At 41.7% G+C, this 18,030-nt stretch overlaps 1 protein-coding gene across 6 annotated transcripts in view; it reads right to left on the reverse strand.

Moving 5' to 3' along the window:
* GSK3B (glycogen synthase kinase 3 beta) overlaps positions 1-18,030 on the reverse strand; it is a 184,074-nt gene that overhangs the window by 99,807 nt on the left and 66,237 nt on the right. For all 6 annotated transcript variants that reach the window (XM_043512569.1, XM_043512573.1, XM_043512581.1 and 3 more), the window contains exons 4-5: positions 10,480-10,610; positions 5,176-5,282 (exon numbers count right to left, since the gene is read on the reverse strand). In XM_043512569.1, the coding sequence (XP_043368504.1) occupies positions 5,176-5,282; positions 10,480-10,610 (238 nt within the window). The remainder of the gene's footprint in view (positions 1-5,175; positions 5,283-10,479; positions 10,611-18,030) is intronic.

Here is an 18,030-nt window from a genome sequence, read left to right on the forward strand (position 1 = left end):
AATCTGAAGGGTCTGAGAAGTCATCAGAACCACAACAGCTCTGTTTATACTCATCTATCACAGTATCCCTGTCCTTTTCAATTAACAAATAGATTAATCTAACATTACAAGTCATTTCAATTGTAACAGGTTAGCACATACTTATTTTCAGCACTGAAAATTATTGCTTGATGAGGTGCAGAAGGAAACCATCTCTCATTAGTGTGGCAGCTGGGGCTCAATGCTTTATCTTGAAAGTGACTGCTCACAAAAGTCTCATTGCCATCCCTCTGTTCTAGCACACCTATAGGAGATATTTTTCAGAGTCTTTCTTTAAAGATAGAGTCTATCACTCTCCCTCACAACCTTACTGCTCTCTAGGAAAAAGACTGAACTACTCTCAATGACCCCTTGGTTTTGGATAACCACAATAGAAGTCTGTGATATGACCACACAGATCAATCTTCCCCTGCCAGTGGCTGTAAATGTTCACTCTGGAATGCTCCCAATCCCCTGCTAGCACAGAGGGTGAGGAACTGCATTAGAGACTCAAAGGTTCTGGCTACACTACATGTACAACTGTGTTTTTCTAACCAATACATGACAAATTCATCTGACCTGGTTACAAATACACAAAGTTGTGCCCACACAGCAGCTCTTTTCACAACTATCATGTTTTTGTGCATTCACCCCACCACACTTCCTGACCGTATCTATATGTTCTGGGAAAATCTGGGAAGTTCTCCCATAGTACATAGGGTGCAGTTCACACTGGGTTGCCCTATGACACAGAGAGCTATAAGGAAGGTGCAGCCACGAAACTGCATACACAGTTAAGGGATAGAGTATACACCGCAAAGGGGTGAAGGGGAGAACCTCTTGCAAAATGGTTACAAGAAGACAACCACCTGCCAGCTAAACTACTTGTCAGGGCAAAATCCTGTTAGTTGCCATGGTTACTAAGTATTGGCCATGTGCCTGTAGTAATAAGCGAGGTTTACAGCTGACTCAGCTGCTATACCGTTAAAATTTCTGTTAAAAGTTGTAGTGTAGGCACACTTATTCACATAACACACGGCTTCATTACTAACCTGTTTCTTATGTACCTTTATCCATGTTGACAACAATTATTATTTTAAAGACTAGAATAAGTAATTGTCTAATTCTTTACTTAAATAATATAATCAGGTCTGTTGGATGATCTACTGAGCATCTACCTATAATAAGAATCAGCACCAAAACAGTATATTTATACTGTTATTTATAATTATTTATTAATTATTTATAAATTAATTATTTATACATAAGGCTACATTTTAGTCACGGGTATTTTTAGTAAAAGTCACGTACGGGTCATGGGCAGTAAACAAAAATTCAGGGCCTATGACCTGTCCATGACTTGTACTATATAACCCTAATTAAAACTTGGGTTGGGGGTGCTCTGTGGGGTGGCCTGGGGTGTGTTGCGGGTGCTGGAGGGGACGGGCAGCGGCCCAGGACCACCACTGGTGCTGAAGGGGTTGGGGCGGGGCTGGCAGGCTCCCTACCCAGCTCTGTGCAGCTCCCCAGAAGTGGCTGGCATGTCCCTGCAGCTCCTAGGGGGAAGGAAGGCCAGGGGGGGCTCCATGCACTGCCCCCACCATGAGCGCTGGCTCCACTGCTCCCATTGGCTGGGAACCGCAGCCAATGGGAGCTGCGGAGGCGGTGCCTGCAGGCAGGGGCAGCGCACAGAGGCTCCTGGCCCCTCCGCCTAGGAGCTCCAGAGACATGCCGGCCGCTTCAGGGGACTGCCCCGAGGTAAGCGCCGCCCCCTCCCATACCCAAACTACTTCTGCTGCAGGGGGGGCGGGGGAGTAGAGGAGAGCACGGTGGCCAGAGACTGCCCTAGCAGCAGACAGTGCGGCTGCCCAAGCAACCCTGGGGCCAGCCACACCATCTGCTGCAGAAGTCACGGAGGTCACAGAAAGTCATGAAATCCATGACCTCTGTGATAGACACGCAGCCTTATTTATACAATATCATAAATTTGCACTGTGCTTTACAAAACTGAAATGCAGTGTCAGTGCAGAGGAACTTACAACATAAAATAAGGACAAGAGGTTTCAAACACAGAGATTGAGGGACACAGTGATAATGAAGGTGATAACAATATCATGTGGTCATTTATAGGATTCATGCATCCGTTGGGCTTTTTAAAAACATGTTATTTTTAGATTGTAGTCCATCAACTTCCTTGAAATCATGCACTTTGAGGATTTTTTTTTTTTTTTAAAAGAAACTGTTTATATTTCTGTTCCTGATCTCTACAGTCAAAAAAGACCTATCTTGTACCCAAACTTAGATTCTCATGTGTCCAGGTCAGTCATGATGACAATAAATAGCTAACAGGTAGACTACAACCTAGATACTGAAAATAGGCAGACTAGAACACGTTAGTTACAATGCAGAACATCATAACCAACCACTGACATGGGTGCGATGCACTAAGACTGCACTGTTGCTCTTGTGCCACCATAGTGTCATTGTACATTTGTGTCTGCTCTTTATGCACAGATTCACATGCAGAGCTACAGAAGGGGTTTGAGAAGCACATCTGGAACAGGGGCAGTTCCAATGGTTGCTGCATTATATCATGTTACTATAGCTGCACTCAGAAGTACCACTATTGTTCAAGAGTAGCTGATGTCTCATGGATAACCTTGGAAAAAAAAAAAAAAAAAAACATTCTACCCATGAAACATACTTCTGGTTATATATTATTAAATGCAATAAAATAAGTTAACATAACATTAAGCAGGACCAGTTAAAAGTCAGAAAGTGTAAAAATTAAGATTCTGATAGCAGTATTTGCTTGGTTTTGTTACCCAGATTGTATGCTTACAGGATCCATTCTATCCTACCAAAAGAATAGGGTTATGCTACACATTCAATTAGAAAAACAGGAAAAGAAAACATATACGTATGTTTAATGTGGCCAAGTTAATGCTGTTTTTGGAAATGCTGGACCATTTCCTGACTTTTCTGTTATTTAAACTGTGCAATATTAATGATACATTAATGACTTTTTTGAAAGATATGATTTAATATTTTTCTCTTCCCTTTAACAAAAACGATCTGTGCTTTTAGGCTGGTAGGTAAATAGTTTCAGTTTGGCTTTGAAGTTCACTCCTCTCTGAAGCCAATGAAGGAAGGGAGGGTGAGTTCCCACTTTTGCTGCTGCTGTTTTGCCTATCAAGAGTTTTTGAGCTGGGCAGCTGTATATCTGTTTACTTTGTGATGACTCTTTGCACTGGGTTAAAAAACAGCAAGCCCCAAATGTGTAGTATTTTGCAAAATGCAGCCAAACTCAAGAGACTAAATTTTCAGGATATGCCTATAATTTTAAACTTTTTCCTCTCCATGAAGGTAAGGATTCTTTTGGGAGGGGGGTTTGAGGCGGAGGGAAGCAAGGATTTGCTGTGTATTATTTTTCAAGTTAAATGCTAACAATCAATTTCATGTAGATCGTTTTCATATTTATCAACCTCTAAAACAGCACTTACAAACAAATATTTTTTACAGTGTTTAACCTGCCCAGAACTCCAAAAATTTTGCATAGATTTGGTTCAAACTTTCAAACAAAAATTCACCTCCAAAGAAAAATCAAGCATGGAAAACATTACCAGGCAAGGCTTCAGAAAAGGTGAGAGTTCTGAAAAGCACTCATGTAGAAAGACTTTAAATGAGAAGCGTTTTTCAACTTTAACTATAACAGTCTCTGTCAGTGGCGCCTACAATATTTGTTTCATTACAACAGAACATTTGCCTGAAAACAGAGTATTAGTTTCCTGAGAGTACTTCTGTATGTAATGCTTGTTCATGAATCCTCTGTGATATCATGTATGGTTGTGTCACATACAGGTGGATCACTTCATTTGGGAGAAAAGTAGCAAGGATATGTGCTTGTATTTCCACTGGATTCATCATAGGTCTAAGCAAAAGCCAGGGGTGCTGCTTGTGGCTGTCTAGACTAGGAAAAAAGATGATTTTTAAAAATTATATCAGCTAACCTGTTTTAATTAGTTTTTAAACACCACTAAGCATTTGGTGCATGACAGGGCTTAACACCCTTAAAATATGCTAACTGGTACGGTTAATTCTAGACTCTTCCCATGCTTTACCATGACTTCCTAACATTTTTAAAGGTGTTACATCTTGCCTACACTAGGTACTAAGAAATATTTTAAAATGTGATCGCTAGCATGTTTTTAGAAGTACCTCCTTCTCCTAGTGCAGGCAAGGCCCATATGAAATGCAAAACACTCATAACCACTTTGAATAGACATAGTAAGTCCCCAGATCAGGAAGCTTGAGATCTGAATTATGATCCCTTTAATGCCAGTCCACAGACAGGGTCCTTATGTATTCTGTGATTTAGAAACCAAAACTACCAACACTGTTAGTGATTTCATTGCTGTTGATTTTTTAGCAGAAATCTCCTGCTTCCTACACCTCCACAGGTACCAGAAGCCCCAAGTCTTCACTCTCTGTCTAATGCAAGTGCCAGCTTTCTTGACAGCTTCTATGATGCAGTTACTAGTTATCTAAACAAAAAAAATAATCTTTGACATTTTGAAAACTTGAGGTGTGGGGACAGCATAACATAAGTTGAATATCAAAACAAACAAAGGGGGTTATTACACAGATTATATTATTCATTATCATATTTGATTTAAATTGTTGAGATTTTTTAATGTCCTATAAAGTACACAGATCCTTGCCCAGAGTTTTTCCAAGAGACTGTAAAGCCAACACCCAACTCCATTTTCATTCTTATTAAAAATACTTAATAAAATTCAACCAAACACTTGAGCAAGAAAACTGCTCCACTGAAATTGTTTGGACAGCTGGGGGAAAGAAAAAAAATAAAAAACTGTTTGAAGTTTGACTTTTAGCCAAACACAAATAACCTCCCAGCCCACACGGAAGTCTAGAAGCTAGAAAATCACGTAGTGATAACTTCAGAAAGATGAACGGACATGCATTTATTTTAAGAACCATCTTTGACCACCTATAACCAGGTCCTCCCTTCAAGGGTCACACTTGAGCACTTTGGGACAGTTATAAACTTATTTATAAATCTATTTTGTCCACAATAAAAGAAATAAAAAACAGTGCAGTCAGTACAGAGTACAATACACAAAAAGATATACATACCTATACTGGAGGTATAATCGGTGGCTCCAAAGATCAACTCTGGTGCCCTGTAGTACCGAGAGCAGATGTAAGAGACATTAGGTTCTCCGCGAACCAGCTGCTTTGCACTAGATAGAAGCAAAACAGAGATCTCCTTCAGTGACAGAAGATTTTACCACACTTCAGCACAGGCAAATTTATTTCTCTCTCTCCCTCCCACCCCGATTTCCAAACTACTTCTGTATTGATGCTGTGACATTACACCCCATATTCTTCATAGAAATACTGTTGATATGAATATGGCATAACTAAGATGTTTTATGCAAGATGGCTCACGTAAGATATCATTGGAGAATGTGATTATCCAATTTATATGCTTGTGTCATTTCTGTACCTAAAGTTAGGAATATGGACTACGTAACAAATTACAACTGGGTGTATTGGGAAGACACCCACCAGATAATAGGCCACCAGATTTGATGGGCCATTAGGAAGAAACAACAATACACTAATCTCTCTTCTTCCTGGGAGGCATCCTGGGACACAGCTGTGACCCTACTAGGTCAAGTGGTCTTGTCACTGGATACTAAACACTATCTTGGACTTCTTGTAACTTTCCACTAAAAGGAGAGGAGGGTCAAGTTTGGGAAACAAAAGATCCCGCCTTATGTAAATCTTATTTAAGGGTGGGGAGGAAGGCAAACAGGATTCTCCTCCATTGCCTACCCAAGAAGGACTGCTGAAGAAACTGAAGGGACAAAGGAACTAACATGAAGGGAAAGGCGGGGGGGCCAAGGCTGTAAGAAGAAATAACTGGAACTCTAAGCTACAGAAACTCTGCACCCTAATTCAACATTTAGGGTAAGCAACTACATTTTGTAACCTGTTTCTTTAGTGAATCAAGCTTAGTTTGCATGTTTTGTTTTATTTTCTTAGTAATCTGCTTTGTTCTGTTTGCTATTCCTTAATCATTTATAATCTGCCTTTTATAATTAATAAAATTTGCTTTGTTTATTATTAAACCCAGTTTATATAATTTCTAACTGAGGGGACAAGAAGTAGTGCGTATCTCTCTTCACACTGAGGAAGAGGGAGAAATTTTATGATCTTGCACTGTGCAGATTTTTCTATACAGTGCAAGACAGTATTATTTTGGGTTTATCTCCCAAAAGGGGTGTGCATGCGAGTGCTGGGTGAGTCCTCTCACACAGAGCTGACTTCAGTCTGTGTCTGCAGTGGGGTGTTGCCCTACCTGTGTGCGTGTGTTGCAAGAGGCCTGAGAGCCAAATTCAGCAAAGCAGGGAGAGGGAACCCAGGCTGGTTGAGCAGGAGAGGCTCAGTGAAACCCCAGTACATCAGGTGGCATCCCGGAAGGAGGGGACTAACCCGTCACACATGCATGTGACAAAGTCTTTTTTTTTTTTTTAAACTGTCAAACCAACTCAATCCAACAGCCAGTTACCTTATGATAACACATTGGCCATGCCAAAGGACATCCTGAGCACAATCCAGTGGACAAATAGATTCATATTCCTGGATAACACTATACTACTTTGCTGGGTGCAAAGATTTATTTACAGAGGATAAAGGCTGGACAGAGTATGGTTCAGTCAAATTCAGTCAACTGTTGAGGTTCAAAACCCCCTACTACTCACTCAGTCTAACCTAAATATCACCTTTCTTTATGATCACATCAGCACTCCTTTGGTTCTATACAGCTTAGGAATAGGAGAATAGGACGAATAGGAGAAAGAGCAGGCTGCAGGCACCTGACAGTGGCTCTGCCCCAACTTAACATTAAGGCTTTGTCTGCATTACACAATGCCTGTTTGGGCTTTAAACTACTGTAGAATTGCCTCTGCCAAAGCAGAGGTCACCTCAGGTAATACCCCCCACCGAAGAAAATGAAGGAACTCAAGAAGTTTAATTTGCAACATCAGGCAATGAACATATCTATTGTCTACTGTACTCCCACAGCTTTAGCTGATATAGATGGAAAACGTTATATGGGGTGGGCAGTAGAAGCAAAGTGTGAACCATAGTAGCTTTTAGAAGATATAAGAACGGCCATACTGGGTCAGACCTAAGGTCCATCTAGTCTAGTATCCTGTTTTCCGACAGTGGCTAATGCCAGGTACTTCAGAGGGAATTAACAGAACAGGTAATCATCAAGTGATCTATCCCCTGTTGCCCATTCCCAGCTTCTGGCAAACAGAGGCTAGTGCTATCTACACTTCAGTATAATCATGGTTTTGTAACCAGTTTGTGCCACACAGCTGAAAAAGATTACAACAAACACAGCTGAGCTATGCCCACAGCATCTTTTTGTACAACACAACCATATATAAAATCAAGGGACAATAGGACAAGCTCAGATCCAAATGAAGATTCCCGCACACGGCAGGGCATTGAGTTACTACTATGGCTGCTCCAGTTGCTCTAAAGGCACATCAATGTAATTCATGCTAAACATTTAGATTCTAAATAAAAGGTTTTGCAAAATTAAATAAGTAGAAATGTAAACTTCCAAAGCCATGATTTCAATGTAATTCATGCTAAACATTTAGATTCTAAATAAAAGGTTATTGCAAAATTAAATAAGTAGAAATGTAAACTTCCAAAGCCATGATTTCAATATATACTGAAACCTTATACATTTTGTGTTTCACTGGATATTTGACCACTCTCGTCCTAGATGCAAATCTAGGGATTTATCTTCTTCCTTCCCAACTCATCCCCTAGTTTTCCCTATCTTTAATTCTCCTTCTGCAGTCTTCTGGACAGTATGAAACCCCAACGTACATTCTTAAGAGAAGAGTCACTCCAGGTTTCAGAATTTAGCCCAATCTAACAAAGAGCTTCTATTGAATGCTCCTGATTACTTTGCTTTTAAATGACAACAATATGGATTAATTGATGTGGGGCTTTTTCTGGAGGGTGGCAGACAAGATATTTAGTATCTGTCAAATTCTAAAAGTAGCTTTCTCTTTGTTTTGCCTTGAGGTCACTGATTCCTTCTCCTTTAGTGTTAGCTTCATGTATTGTAATCTTTTAAAAAGATTTTTGTGTCTCAAACACGTGAGTTATACTTGAACATGCATTTTGGGTTGGATCATCATCATTCAAAAAAGCAATGCAGCTTAAAGAGTTGGTAATCTGATGCTGTCCATATGCTGTAGAAACAATTCAAATCAAATGCTCAGTTACACTGAAAACCCCCCAAAAAAACCCAGAATATTTAGTCTCTCTCATTTAACCTGATCGGAAACTCCAATTTTTTCCATGGAGCATCCTATGTAGCTAAATAGTGCTTTTTTACAGGCAAAATTAAACTAAGTTTTACAGTCTGTCATTCTTATTTTAACAGTCTCCTATTACAATCTCAGGAGAAGATTCCTGAAGAACCACCATGCATGAATCTATAGCACTTCAAACACCAAAGTTCCAATTTACAATGGTCAAGCCAGTTTAGCAACAACTGCTCTGGTGACATCTCTTACACACACACTCTCAAGTTACTTAAGTCTACTACAGTTAAAGGGCATTTTGGGTAAGGGACTCACAGAGAAAGGAAGTGGATTCCTGACTTCTACCAGTGATCTTGCCCATGTAAAGAGATTTACAGCTTTAAGCATCTAGTGACAATTCTGCTCTATGGATACCAGAAAAAGAATGTGACTTTAGATCAGTGATTCTCAAAACTTTTAACTGCCCGCAAACCCCTTTCACTAAATTGTGAAATCTCATGAACCCCCTCCTAAAAATGAATATTTCCAGGGATTTAAGTTTAAATTTCCTCCACACTCCGTGGGGCTCCTGCTGCTGGACCCCCATTGACTGCTCCGGTCAACTGAACTCGGGCTGCAGGTCCCACTGACCGCGGGGCTCGGGCTGCTAGCCCCAACTGCCCGGCCCTACTCTCCCTGGGGCTTGGGCTGCCAACCCCACATGGAGTACTGGGGTTGGGGTGGCCAGCTCCCCCGCTGACAGGAGCAGGGTTCGGGTTGCCAGCCCAAACTGCCCGGCCCCGCTCTCCCTGGGGCTCAGGCTGCCAGCCCCGTGCAGAGTGCTAGGATTCTGGCAGCCAGCTCCCCTGCTGACTGGGGCAGGGCTCGGGCTGCCAGCCCCACTCTCCCTGGGGCTCGGGCTGCCAGCCCCACACAGAGCGCTGGGGTTCGGGCGGCCGGCTCCCCCGCTGACGGGGGCAGGGCTCGGGCTGCCAGCCCAAACTGCCCAGACCTGCTCTCCCTGCATGGGGCTGGCAGCCTGAGTCCCAGAGTGTTGGAGTTCGTGCTGCCAGCTCCCCTGCTCACGGGGCAGGGCTTCGGCTGCCAGCCCCAACTGCCCGGTCCCGCTCTCCCTGGGGCTCAGTCTGTCTGCCCTGCAACCAGAGCCCACCTGCTTCCTCCTATGCCAAGGGTCCTCTGGCCGCCATTAGTGAAATTTTTCTGGCGAACGCCCAGTAACTTTCTATGAACCCCCAGGGGTTCTCGAACCCCAGTTTGGGAACCACTGCTTTAGACAAAAGATTTGTAAATCCCAGTATCTAAGACCCTTAGTTAAAAGTCTATTATCTCTGGCTGACTAAGTCCTTTGGTATTTGAAACACTATACTAATTGGTATAAACAAACATACATATTCAAGTAGTACTGGATTAGCATTATATTTTTCTATTGAGGTTATTATATCACACCCATCACTCAATACTTAAACTCGGATAGCTGTTCTTTCTTAGCCACTATATTTTCTCTACACATCTGTATATTTTCTTAAACATACCTATACAATTTCTTGTTTTGATTTTTTAATTCCCCTTCTTCTGAATCCTCTTGCATTCATGCAATCCCTCTCTCTCTCTGGGTTAATTACACACACACACACACACACACACACACACACACACACACGTTCGCGAAGAAAGCCTCTGTGCTCACCCTTTCCCAGCTAGAAGGGAACCCTATCTAGATACTGTTCTACATAATATAAGAAGTCTCTGTGACGAATTAAGTCATGGTTCTCTTCAGATAAATTAGTTTTAACCAGGCTTTGGAATACAAAGAGCTTGACTGCACTAGAAAAACACTGCTGGCATAGCTACACTGGCAAGCCCTTCTAGTGTAGAGACAGTTTATATTAGCATAAAAGTGCTTCTGTAGAACCCAAAGAGACATACGATATACTGGCACTTTTATACAGACATAAGTGTGTCTACATCAGGGCTTATACTGGCAGAATTATAACAAAAAATCACATCCCTAAGTAATTTAGCTATGCCAGTATAAGTGTTAAGTGTACTGTAGACCAGGCCAAAGAGATAGACTTACCTTCCAAAGTCACAGAGTTTTAGGACAGCTGTATCAGGGTCCAGCAAGAGGTTCTGTGGTTTTATATCCCGATGGCAGATTCCAAAGGAATGGATATAGGCTAAACTCCGGAACAGCTGATACATGTACAACTGGAACACAAACAGACAATGTATAATGTACGACTTCCTAATGACAAAGTGTGTGTGGTGGAGGGGGGCGGGGGGAAGAGGAGGAAGGAAAGTGGGAGAGAGACTAGCATGCTAAAAACCCTACATAGTAAACAAGAGTGAATTCTACAGCTCACCAATGGGGGAAAAAAAAAACTAGCTAGACAAAATTTAAAGCAATGTTGGCAAGACAGATAAGGCCTAAAAGTTGGACTTCACTTTTCTTCCCTTCCACACAACCTCAGCACTTCTTTGTTCAAGTCAGTGTAATTTGTTACAGAAGTATTCCTTGACCTTTCAAAAACAAAATGTTTTATTCATAAAGAATATTCAGTGACAGCAGTCCAGCATTCACAAGCATCCTACAAGGAATGATGGCTGACAAAAAGAAAAAACGCACAGCAAATAAAAGTACTTCATGTCAGATTTCTCAAGTCTTGTCTATATTAGGTGAAGAGGCATTGTGACAAATTCTTGAATGGAACCCTTGAGCTTGCTACACTGGTACAACTTCATGCATCCACACACAACACTCACACCAAGCAACGTTCTAGTGTTGGTTGTCCTAGCAGCCTGCATTGCCTAGGATGGCCTTTAGATCAAATCTAGAGGAACGAGTAAAATCTAGCTATTTTGAAACTGTCCCAAAGTCCTTGCTCCCACCAATGGCACCAAGCACTATGAAAATGAATGTTGGTTACTTGTAACTGACGTTCTTCAAGACATAGGCTACATATTCATGAGATGCACTAGCCACGTACAGCTCAGATGGTGGAAGCTAGATAGCAATGTCTTCTGGAGTGTGGAGCCTTTTGGAGCTCTGGCCACCTCAATTCCTTCCCACCACCTCCTCTGGTCCAGGTTTTAATTAAGACTCCCAAGGAAGAGGGGAAGGTGAGTTGGGGGTGTCACTATGCAGAGTCCCACTTTAAAGAATTTTGGTTACAAGTAACTTTCATTTTTCCTTCGAGTGGCCTCTACATACTCCTTTATGAAAGGGATTCTCTGAGACGGCTGTAACAGTGGGTTTTTTTCTGGTTTATCATGAAATAGACTTCTGAAGAGAGTACACATGCAAAGGATGGCAATGATTAGATGATCGTTTGATGGGCCTTATTAACCAATCATCGAGATACAGGAACACAAATTCCTCTTTTCTTCGGTGAGCTGCCACTGCCAATAGACATTTAACAAATGCCATGAGACAGGAGAAAGTTCAAATGGAAGGCCCTTGTACTGAAAGTAGTTCTCTCTCCACTGTGAATCAAAAGTACTTCTGATATACATGACTTCCAGCAATGTGAAAGTAGGCATCTTTCAAATCAATGGCTGAAAACCAATCTTTTGGAAAAAGGAAGGGTATGATAGAACTAGGGTTAAAATATGGAAATGGAACTTCTTGAGAGATGTATTGAGTTTCCTAAGGTCTAGAATCAGTCAAAGGCCTCCATCTTTCTTGGGGATTATGAAATACCTTGCATAAAATCCTGTGCACCTTGAATCTCCCTGGTACCTCTTCTACAGCTCCCATTTTGAATAGAGCCAGAACCTCGTTTTTTTAACAGGTTCTTGTGAGAGAGGCTCCTGAACTGAAACAGGGAGGGTGAGTTGGAAGAGGTGAGGTATTCAAATAGAATTGAATACCCAGTGCAGATGAGTTCTAAAATTCACCTGTACATAGTTATAGAAGTCCAACAGTAGAAATACTGATAAAGTAGCTCTCTGAAGAGGGAAAAGTAAGCATTGGTCAAAATTGGATTGCAGTCCTTATGAAATGCCTCAAACTTGTGGGCTAAGGTTCAACATCATAGCTGCCAAAGATGTTTGCTTACCTTTTGCCCTTGTTTTGAAGTTTCTTCTCCTTTGCTGGAAAGACTGTTGAGGAGGATATTGCTGTTGGTAATATTATCTCCTCTGTACTGGAAAAAAAAAAAAAAAAGGAAGATGGCCATGAAGGAAGCTATCTTTGGTACCTAAATATGGTAGTCCTGGTCTTCTCTGGGCTTGCTGATCAACGTCCAAAGGTCTTCCTGCATAATTTGTTTCTTCATCTTCTCCAGGAAGTCATTAGTCTTGGTACTAAATAGACCTTCTCTTTCAAAGGGAAAATCTTCTATATCAGTTTAGTTTCTCAGGGTAGTCTAGAAAATTTGAACGAGACATATCATCGAAGAGGAATTGCAGATACTACAGTTTTAGCTGTCTAATCTGAAGAATCAAAAGATGGCTGCAATGCATGCTTTACTACTACTTGCTGGTTCTCTGTAACAAAAGCATTAGAAAGTTTCTTTTGTTCATCTGGCATAGCCTTTTAGTAAAGGCTGACATTTTCTTCCAAAGAGTATTGGCCATAAATACTTGGTAGTTCACAACCCTTATGCTCTACATGGAAGAGAAAACTGTTCTTCCCAGTTCATTCATCATCATTTTGAGTTTATCCAAGCGAGTAAAGTAAACTGAATCACTCTTAGATCTTTAAACAGCTGCTTCCACTACTAAGGAATCTGGCACCGGGAGAGTATGAAAGAAAGAAATTCCCTCCTGGGTAAATGATATAAACTAAGCTAATACCTGAAAGGCTGCTTTCTCCTTCAATGGAGATGCGACAGCGTAGACACCAAGGTTCTCTTCAGGAGATATCCGATTGTCAGTTTCAGGATATAATTCTTTAAACTCCTGAAGGGTGATCTGTTCCTCTACATCAGACAAAGAATCATGCATAAGAGCAGGAGACTGATCTCCTTTCCTATGTGATATCAATAGATCCTGTATCTTTAGTTCTGTAGGGCCTGGTTCCAATGGTGCTGGTGACTGAAGGTGTCCACTATACCCTTAGTGCTGCAGATCTGGTTAGTAAGATGGACTTTGACCAGTCAGACCATCTCTGTGCCTTGGGAGCATTCTCTAATCAGGCCAGTAGTCCATATTTGAGTCCAATTCATAATATGATCCCACTAAAGGGGTTCTCTGAGAAAGGTTGAGAGCCCAATCATTTTCTCTTTAATGGTGGACAGAACAAAGACAGGACCTGCCACTCAGACACAATCAGGAGCCAAGAGGAAATAGCAGTGGATGCAGTATAGGAAAGAAACCTACTGGGGAACCCAATGCTGTTTTAGGGTAATGGAAGAGGAGAAGACATTTGTTGTTCTTTTATCCTTCTGTTCCCTAGTTCAGTCAAATCTAGAGAGAGGAGTTCCTTCTCTTTTGTAGTTCTTCTCTCTCTAAATTTGATTGAGGCGGCAGCATTGGAGCAGAATGATGGATTTGTGCCAGTACCATCAGAGAAAGTTGGGTGAGGGAATCAGAACAGATACTCGGATCTGATACTAACTTGTGCTGCCTCTTTTTGTCTTGATAAGTGAATCTTTGGATCCTTCGATCTTCCTACTGGATCAAAATCTCTGGCAACCAGAATGACAGCTGGATCTGGTGTCACAGCTGCGTGTTTCTTAGTTCTACTTCCAGAGTCTTTACACAATGGTCCTCTACTTGACTCCAATGTAGTAGGATCCAAGGAGCTGGATTGGATGGATTGGCTCTCCTCACAGAGGTTGTGACGAATGGCCATCTTACTGACGGTTCTCTCCGTAGATTTCTGATATGTAAGGTTTATGTCATCAACTCATCCTTCGATGTGTCCAGTGCCAAGACTAGTGTATATCATTTCTTGGAACCGACCATTATTACCCAATCTGGCAGGCAGAGCTGCAATCACTTCCTCGAAGGCAATTACTTGTTGTCCATTCTGTCTCTTCTTCTTTACTCTCAGGGTAAAGATGTCGCAGATGGAGCACCTGGAGGGTGAAGGTCCTTCACTAAGGCAGGCAAGACAGTGTATGAGCATCCAATGCTAGAAAGACTGAAGAGCAGAATCCATGTTGTTTAAAGCTTTATTTGTTTTTATTTTCGGATCTGCCATCAGGTCTTAGTACAGACCTAAAGCTTCTGAATGCTATGCTATCTAACACAAAAAATGCTAATTAAACTAAAACCAGTAACTGTATTTAAAACTAGCATTTCATAACTAACTGTGCAGTATCTAAGAGAAAGATCCAAACATGAGGTCTGGGTAGGTTCCTACTTTATCGCAGTTGCACAGAGTTGGATAGAACTAAGAGAGCTAACACACCGCACCCCTTTTGGAAAGTATGGCAAGAGGAGTGCATGAGCACTCAAATGGACACCATTAGCAAGGTCCTAACATTTGAGCTGCGCATGGCTGTTGCATCACGAGTGGGCATATGCAGGAGCCACTTGAAGGAGAACAGGTGCTTCGGGAGTCCCAGAATGCATTGGAGCAATTGTGACAGTAGGATGTACTATGTGAGGAAGTGCCAAAATGGTTCAGCTTGGAAACATACTCGTGACAAACAACACTGGGCCATTGCAAAAAAACAAGGATGGGAAAACCCATCATTTAATGCAGAGAATGTTCCTCAATGCTCTCCATGCATTGGGTAAGCACACCCTAATGGTGTGTTATAAATACTGAGGATTGCACACACACAGTCTGCAGAAATATTTTACCATAACCCTGTTAAACAGTCCTGTATGTGTCCTTTATTTTACTACTCGGAGCTGATCACCAAGGTATCATGTTGTTTACAAACCAAAATTTGCACTTCTTTAACCAACCTTCTGTTACTCTCCACAGTTTCATTCAATGATGCCACAACTGCTCGTGTGGCAGTGAATCACATCCACTAGTCTGAGACCACTCTGCCTGAATAAGGCACAAACAAGAAATGCAGCTGTAAGGGACAAAGTTTTTCCATGCAAATATGTATGCAATCCTGGTGATCAGAAGTAATGGAAAAATAAAGTAGACCAGGAGAGCTTAACAGAGTGTTAGCAAAATATTCTTGTTGGTTAAAGTTTGCATGAGTGGAACTGTGGTATTTTGAAGGTGAACTAAAAATCTAATCATTGTTTTTTCGGGGGGGGGGGGGGTAACACGGAAGGAGACAGAATGGTGCAGGTAAAGGCATTGTCAAGGTTCAGTTTGAATTGCATAGCCTCTAAATATTACATCAGTTCTTACTCTTACTGGTAACATACAATTAATCTGGGCCAGAAGTAGCTGAGCAGCCATTTCTCCTCATTCCGTAGGACAGAAGGTTCATTTTCAACCGTAGTGGGGATCTCTCTACATATCTCAGATGGTTAGGAGATATGGAGGAGAGAAAGGGAGACTGAGTTTTTCAATTTAACGATGAATTTATTGGACACCCAGCCCCAAGTAAAATACAATTACCACCCTAAATTGGTCTCTTTTGCTTCTACTCTCTAGCTGCCTGTCCCAATCACACTTCTGAGATTTGGTCCAATACATCTAGAGGGAAATTTTAAAGACCATCCCTCTCTGGTTTTACTTTTAACCCCTGCTGTACCCCACTTCCAGTGTTTCTTGTATGCTGTCTTTCCACCAGTCAGTTGAGCTGTGTCCCGACATCCCCACCACCCTGAGTTTTACTTTTAAAGCTCTGGGTAGAAGAAGGTGATCAGTCACCACTGCTTGGAGTGACTTCACTTGGAGTGGGAACAACTAAGCACACTAAACGAAGTATCCACTCTCCCCCTACTCAAAACTCTAGTCCGGGGTCAGCAACCTGCGGCACGCGTGCCAAAGGCGGCATGGGAACCGATTTTTAGTGGCACTCTGCTGCCAGCCAGGGTCCCGCCGCTGGCCCCGCTCAGTCCGCCGCTTGCCTAGATGAATGGAACCCCGGGCCGGCAGTGGGCTGAGCGGGGCTGGTGGCCGGGACTCCGGCTGGCAGGGGCCGGTGGACGGAACCCCAGACCAGCAGCAGGCTGAGTGGCTCAGCCCACTGCTGGACTGGGGTTCCGTCTGCTGGCCCCTGCCAGCCAGAGTCCAGGTTCAAGTTAGTTTTTATTATTTTATAGCACCCCAGATACACCATTAGGAGATGTTAACTTTAAAATGCAATAATTACGAACAAGTCAAATTTGTTGTCTGAATTTCCCTTTATAAATATACAAGTATTATGTAAGTTGTCTCCAAAAAGTCTAAGAGTTCTTTATTACCTGATGAGTCAAAAACTGGTATATACAAAATTTAGTATGACAAACTTTATCTCAGAATACAACTGGATGCAATTTGTATTTTTTGTTGTTGTTGTTGTCGTCGTCATTTTACATTGCTACTTTCTTGCCTTCCATATTATATAGTGTTAGAAGCTGTATCATAGAATCCTAAGACTGGAAGGGACCTCAAGAAGTCATCTAGTCCAGTCCCCTGAACTCATGACAGGACTAAATTTATCTAGACCATCCCTGACAGGTGTTTGTCCAACCTGCTCTTAAAAATCTCCAATGATGGAGATTCCACAATCTCCCTAGGCAATTTATTCCAGTGCTTAACTACCTTGAGAGTTAGAAAGTTTTTCCCTAATATCCAACCTAAACCACCCTTGCTGCAATTTAAGCCCATTGCTTCTTGTCTTATCCTCAGAGGTTAAGGAGAACAATTTTTATGCCTCCTCCTTGTAGCAACCTTTTATGTACTTGAAAACTTATGTCCCCTCTCAGTCTTCTCTTCTCCAGACTAAAGAAATCCATTTTTTCAATCTTCCCTCATAGGTTATGTTTTCTAGACCTTTAATAATTTTTATTGCTCTTCTCGACTTTCTCCAATTTGTCCACATCTTTCCTGAAATGTGACACCCATAACTGGACACAATTCTCCAGTTGAGGCCTAATCAGTGCGGAGTAGAGCAGAAGGATTACTTCTCGTGTCTTGTTTACAATACTCTGGCTAATACATCCCAGAATTATGATTTTTTTTTTTTGCGCAACAGTGTTACACTGTTGACTCAGATTTAGCTTGTGAAACACTATGAACCCCAGATCCCCCTCTCTGCTGTACTCCTTCTTAGGCAGTCATTTCCCATTTTGTATGTGTGTAACTGATTGTTCCTTCCTAAGTGGAGTAAAGTATGTTATACTTTGTGTATAATTTTAGTATATACCTCCACTGCCAGAATTCACATTGTGGACAACTCCAAAGAGGCTTAACTGTTTCTTTGACTTATTTGGTAATAAAACTGACACTACCCTACCTTGCTAAGATATCCTTTCAATCAATCAATAAAAATCTATAGATAGATGTAATCTGACTTTCTTCTTGCCTTTGAGATGTCTTTGAGGTAAATACTAAGTGTTCCTGACATCAAGACAATATTCTTTATCAATAGTAGGATGAAAAGAAAAGCCTGTTGTGTCAGAAAAAGAGTATAAAAACAGTCCCCAGGTCTAGAAAAAATGACAATGCCCACAGCTCCCAAAATGGTCATTTCCCCAGCAGGAGAATTTACAAAGGCCTTGATACCACATCACTTCTCACAGGATAGAAGGTGCTCAGATAAAACCAGTTTCCCCA

The sequence above is a fragment of the Dermochelys coriacea genome, chromosome 1, assembly GCF_009764565.3.
Source record: "Dermochelys coriacea isolate rDerCor1 chromosome 1, rDerCor1.pri.v4, whole genome shotgun sequence".
Taxonomy (NCBI): Eukaryota; Metazoa; Chordata; order Testudines; family Dermochelyidae; genus Dermochelys; species Dermochelys coriacea.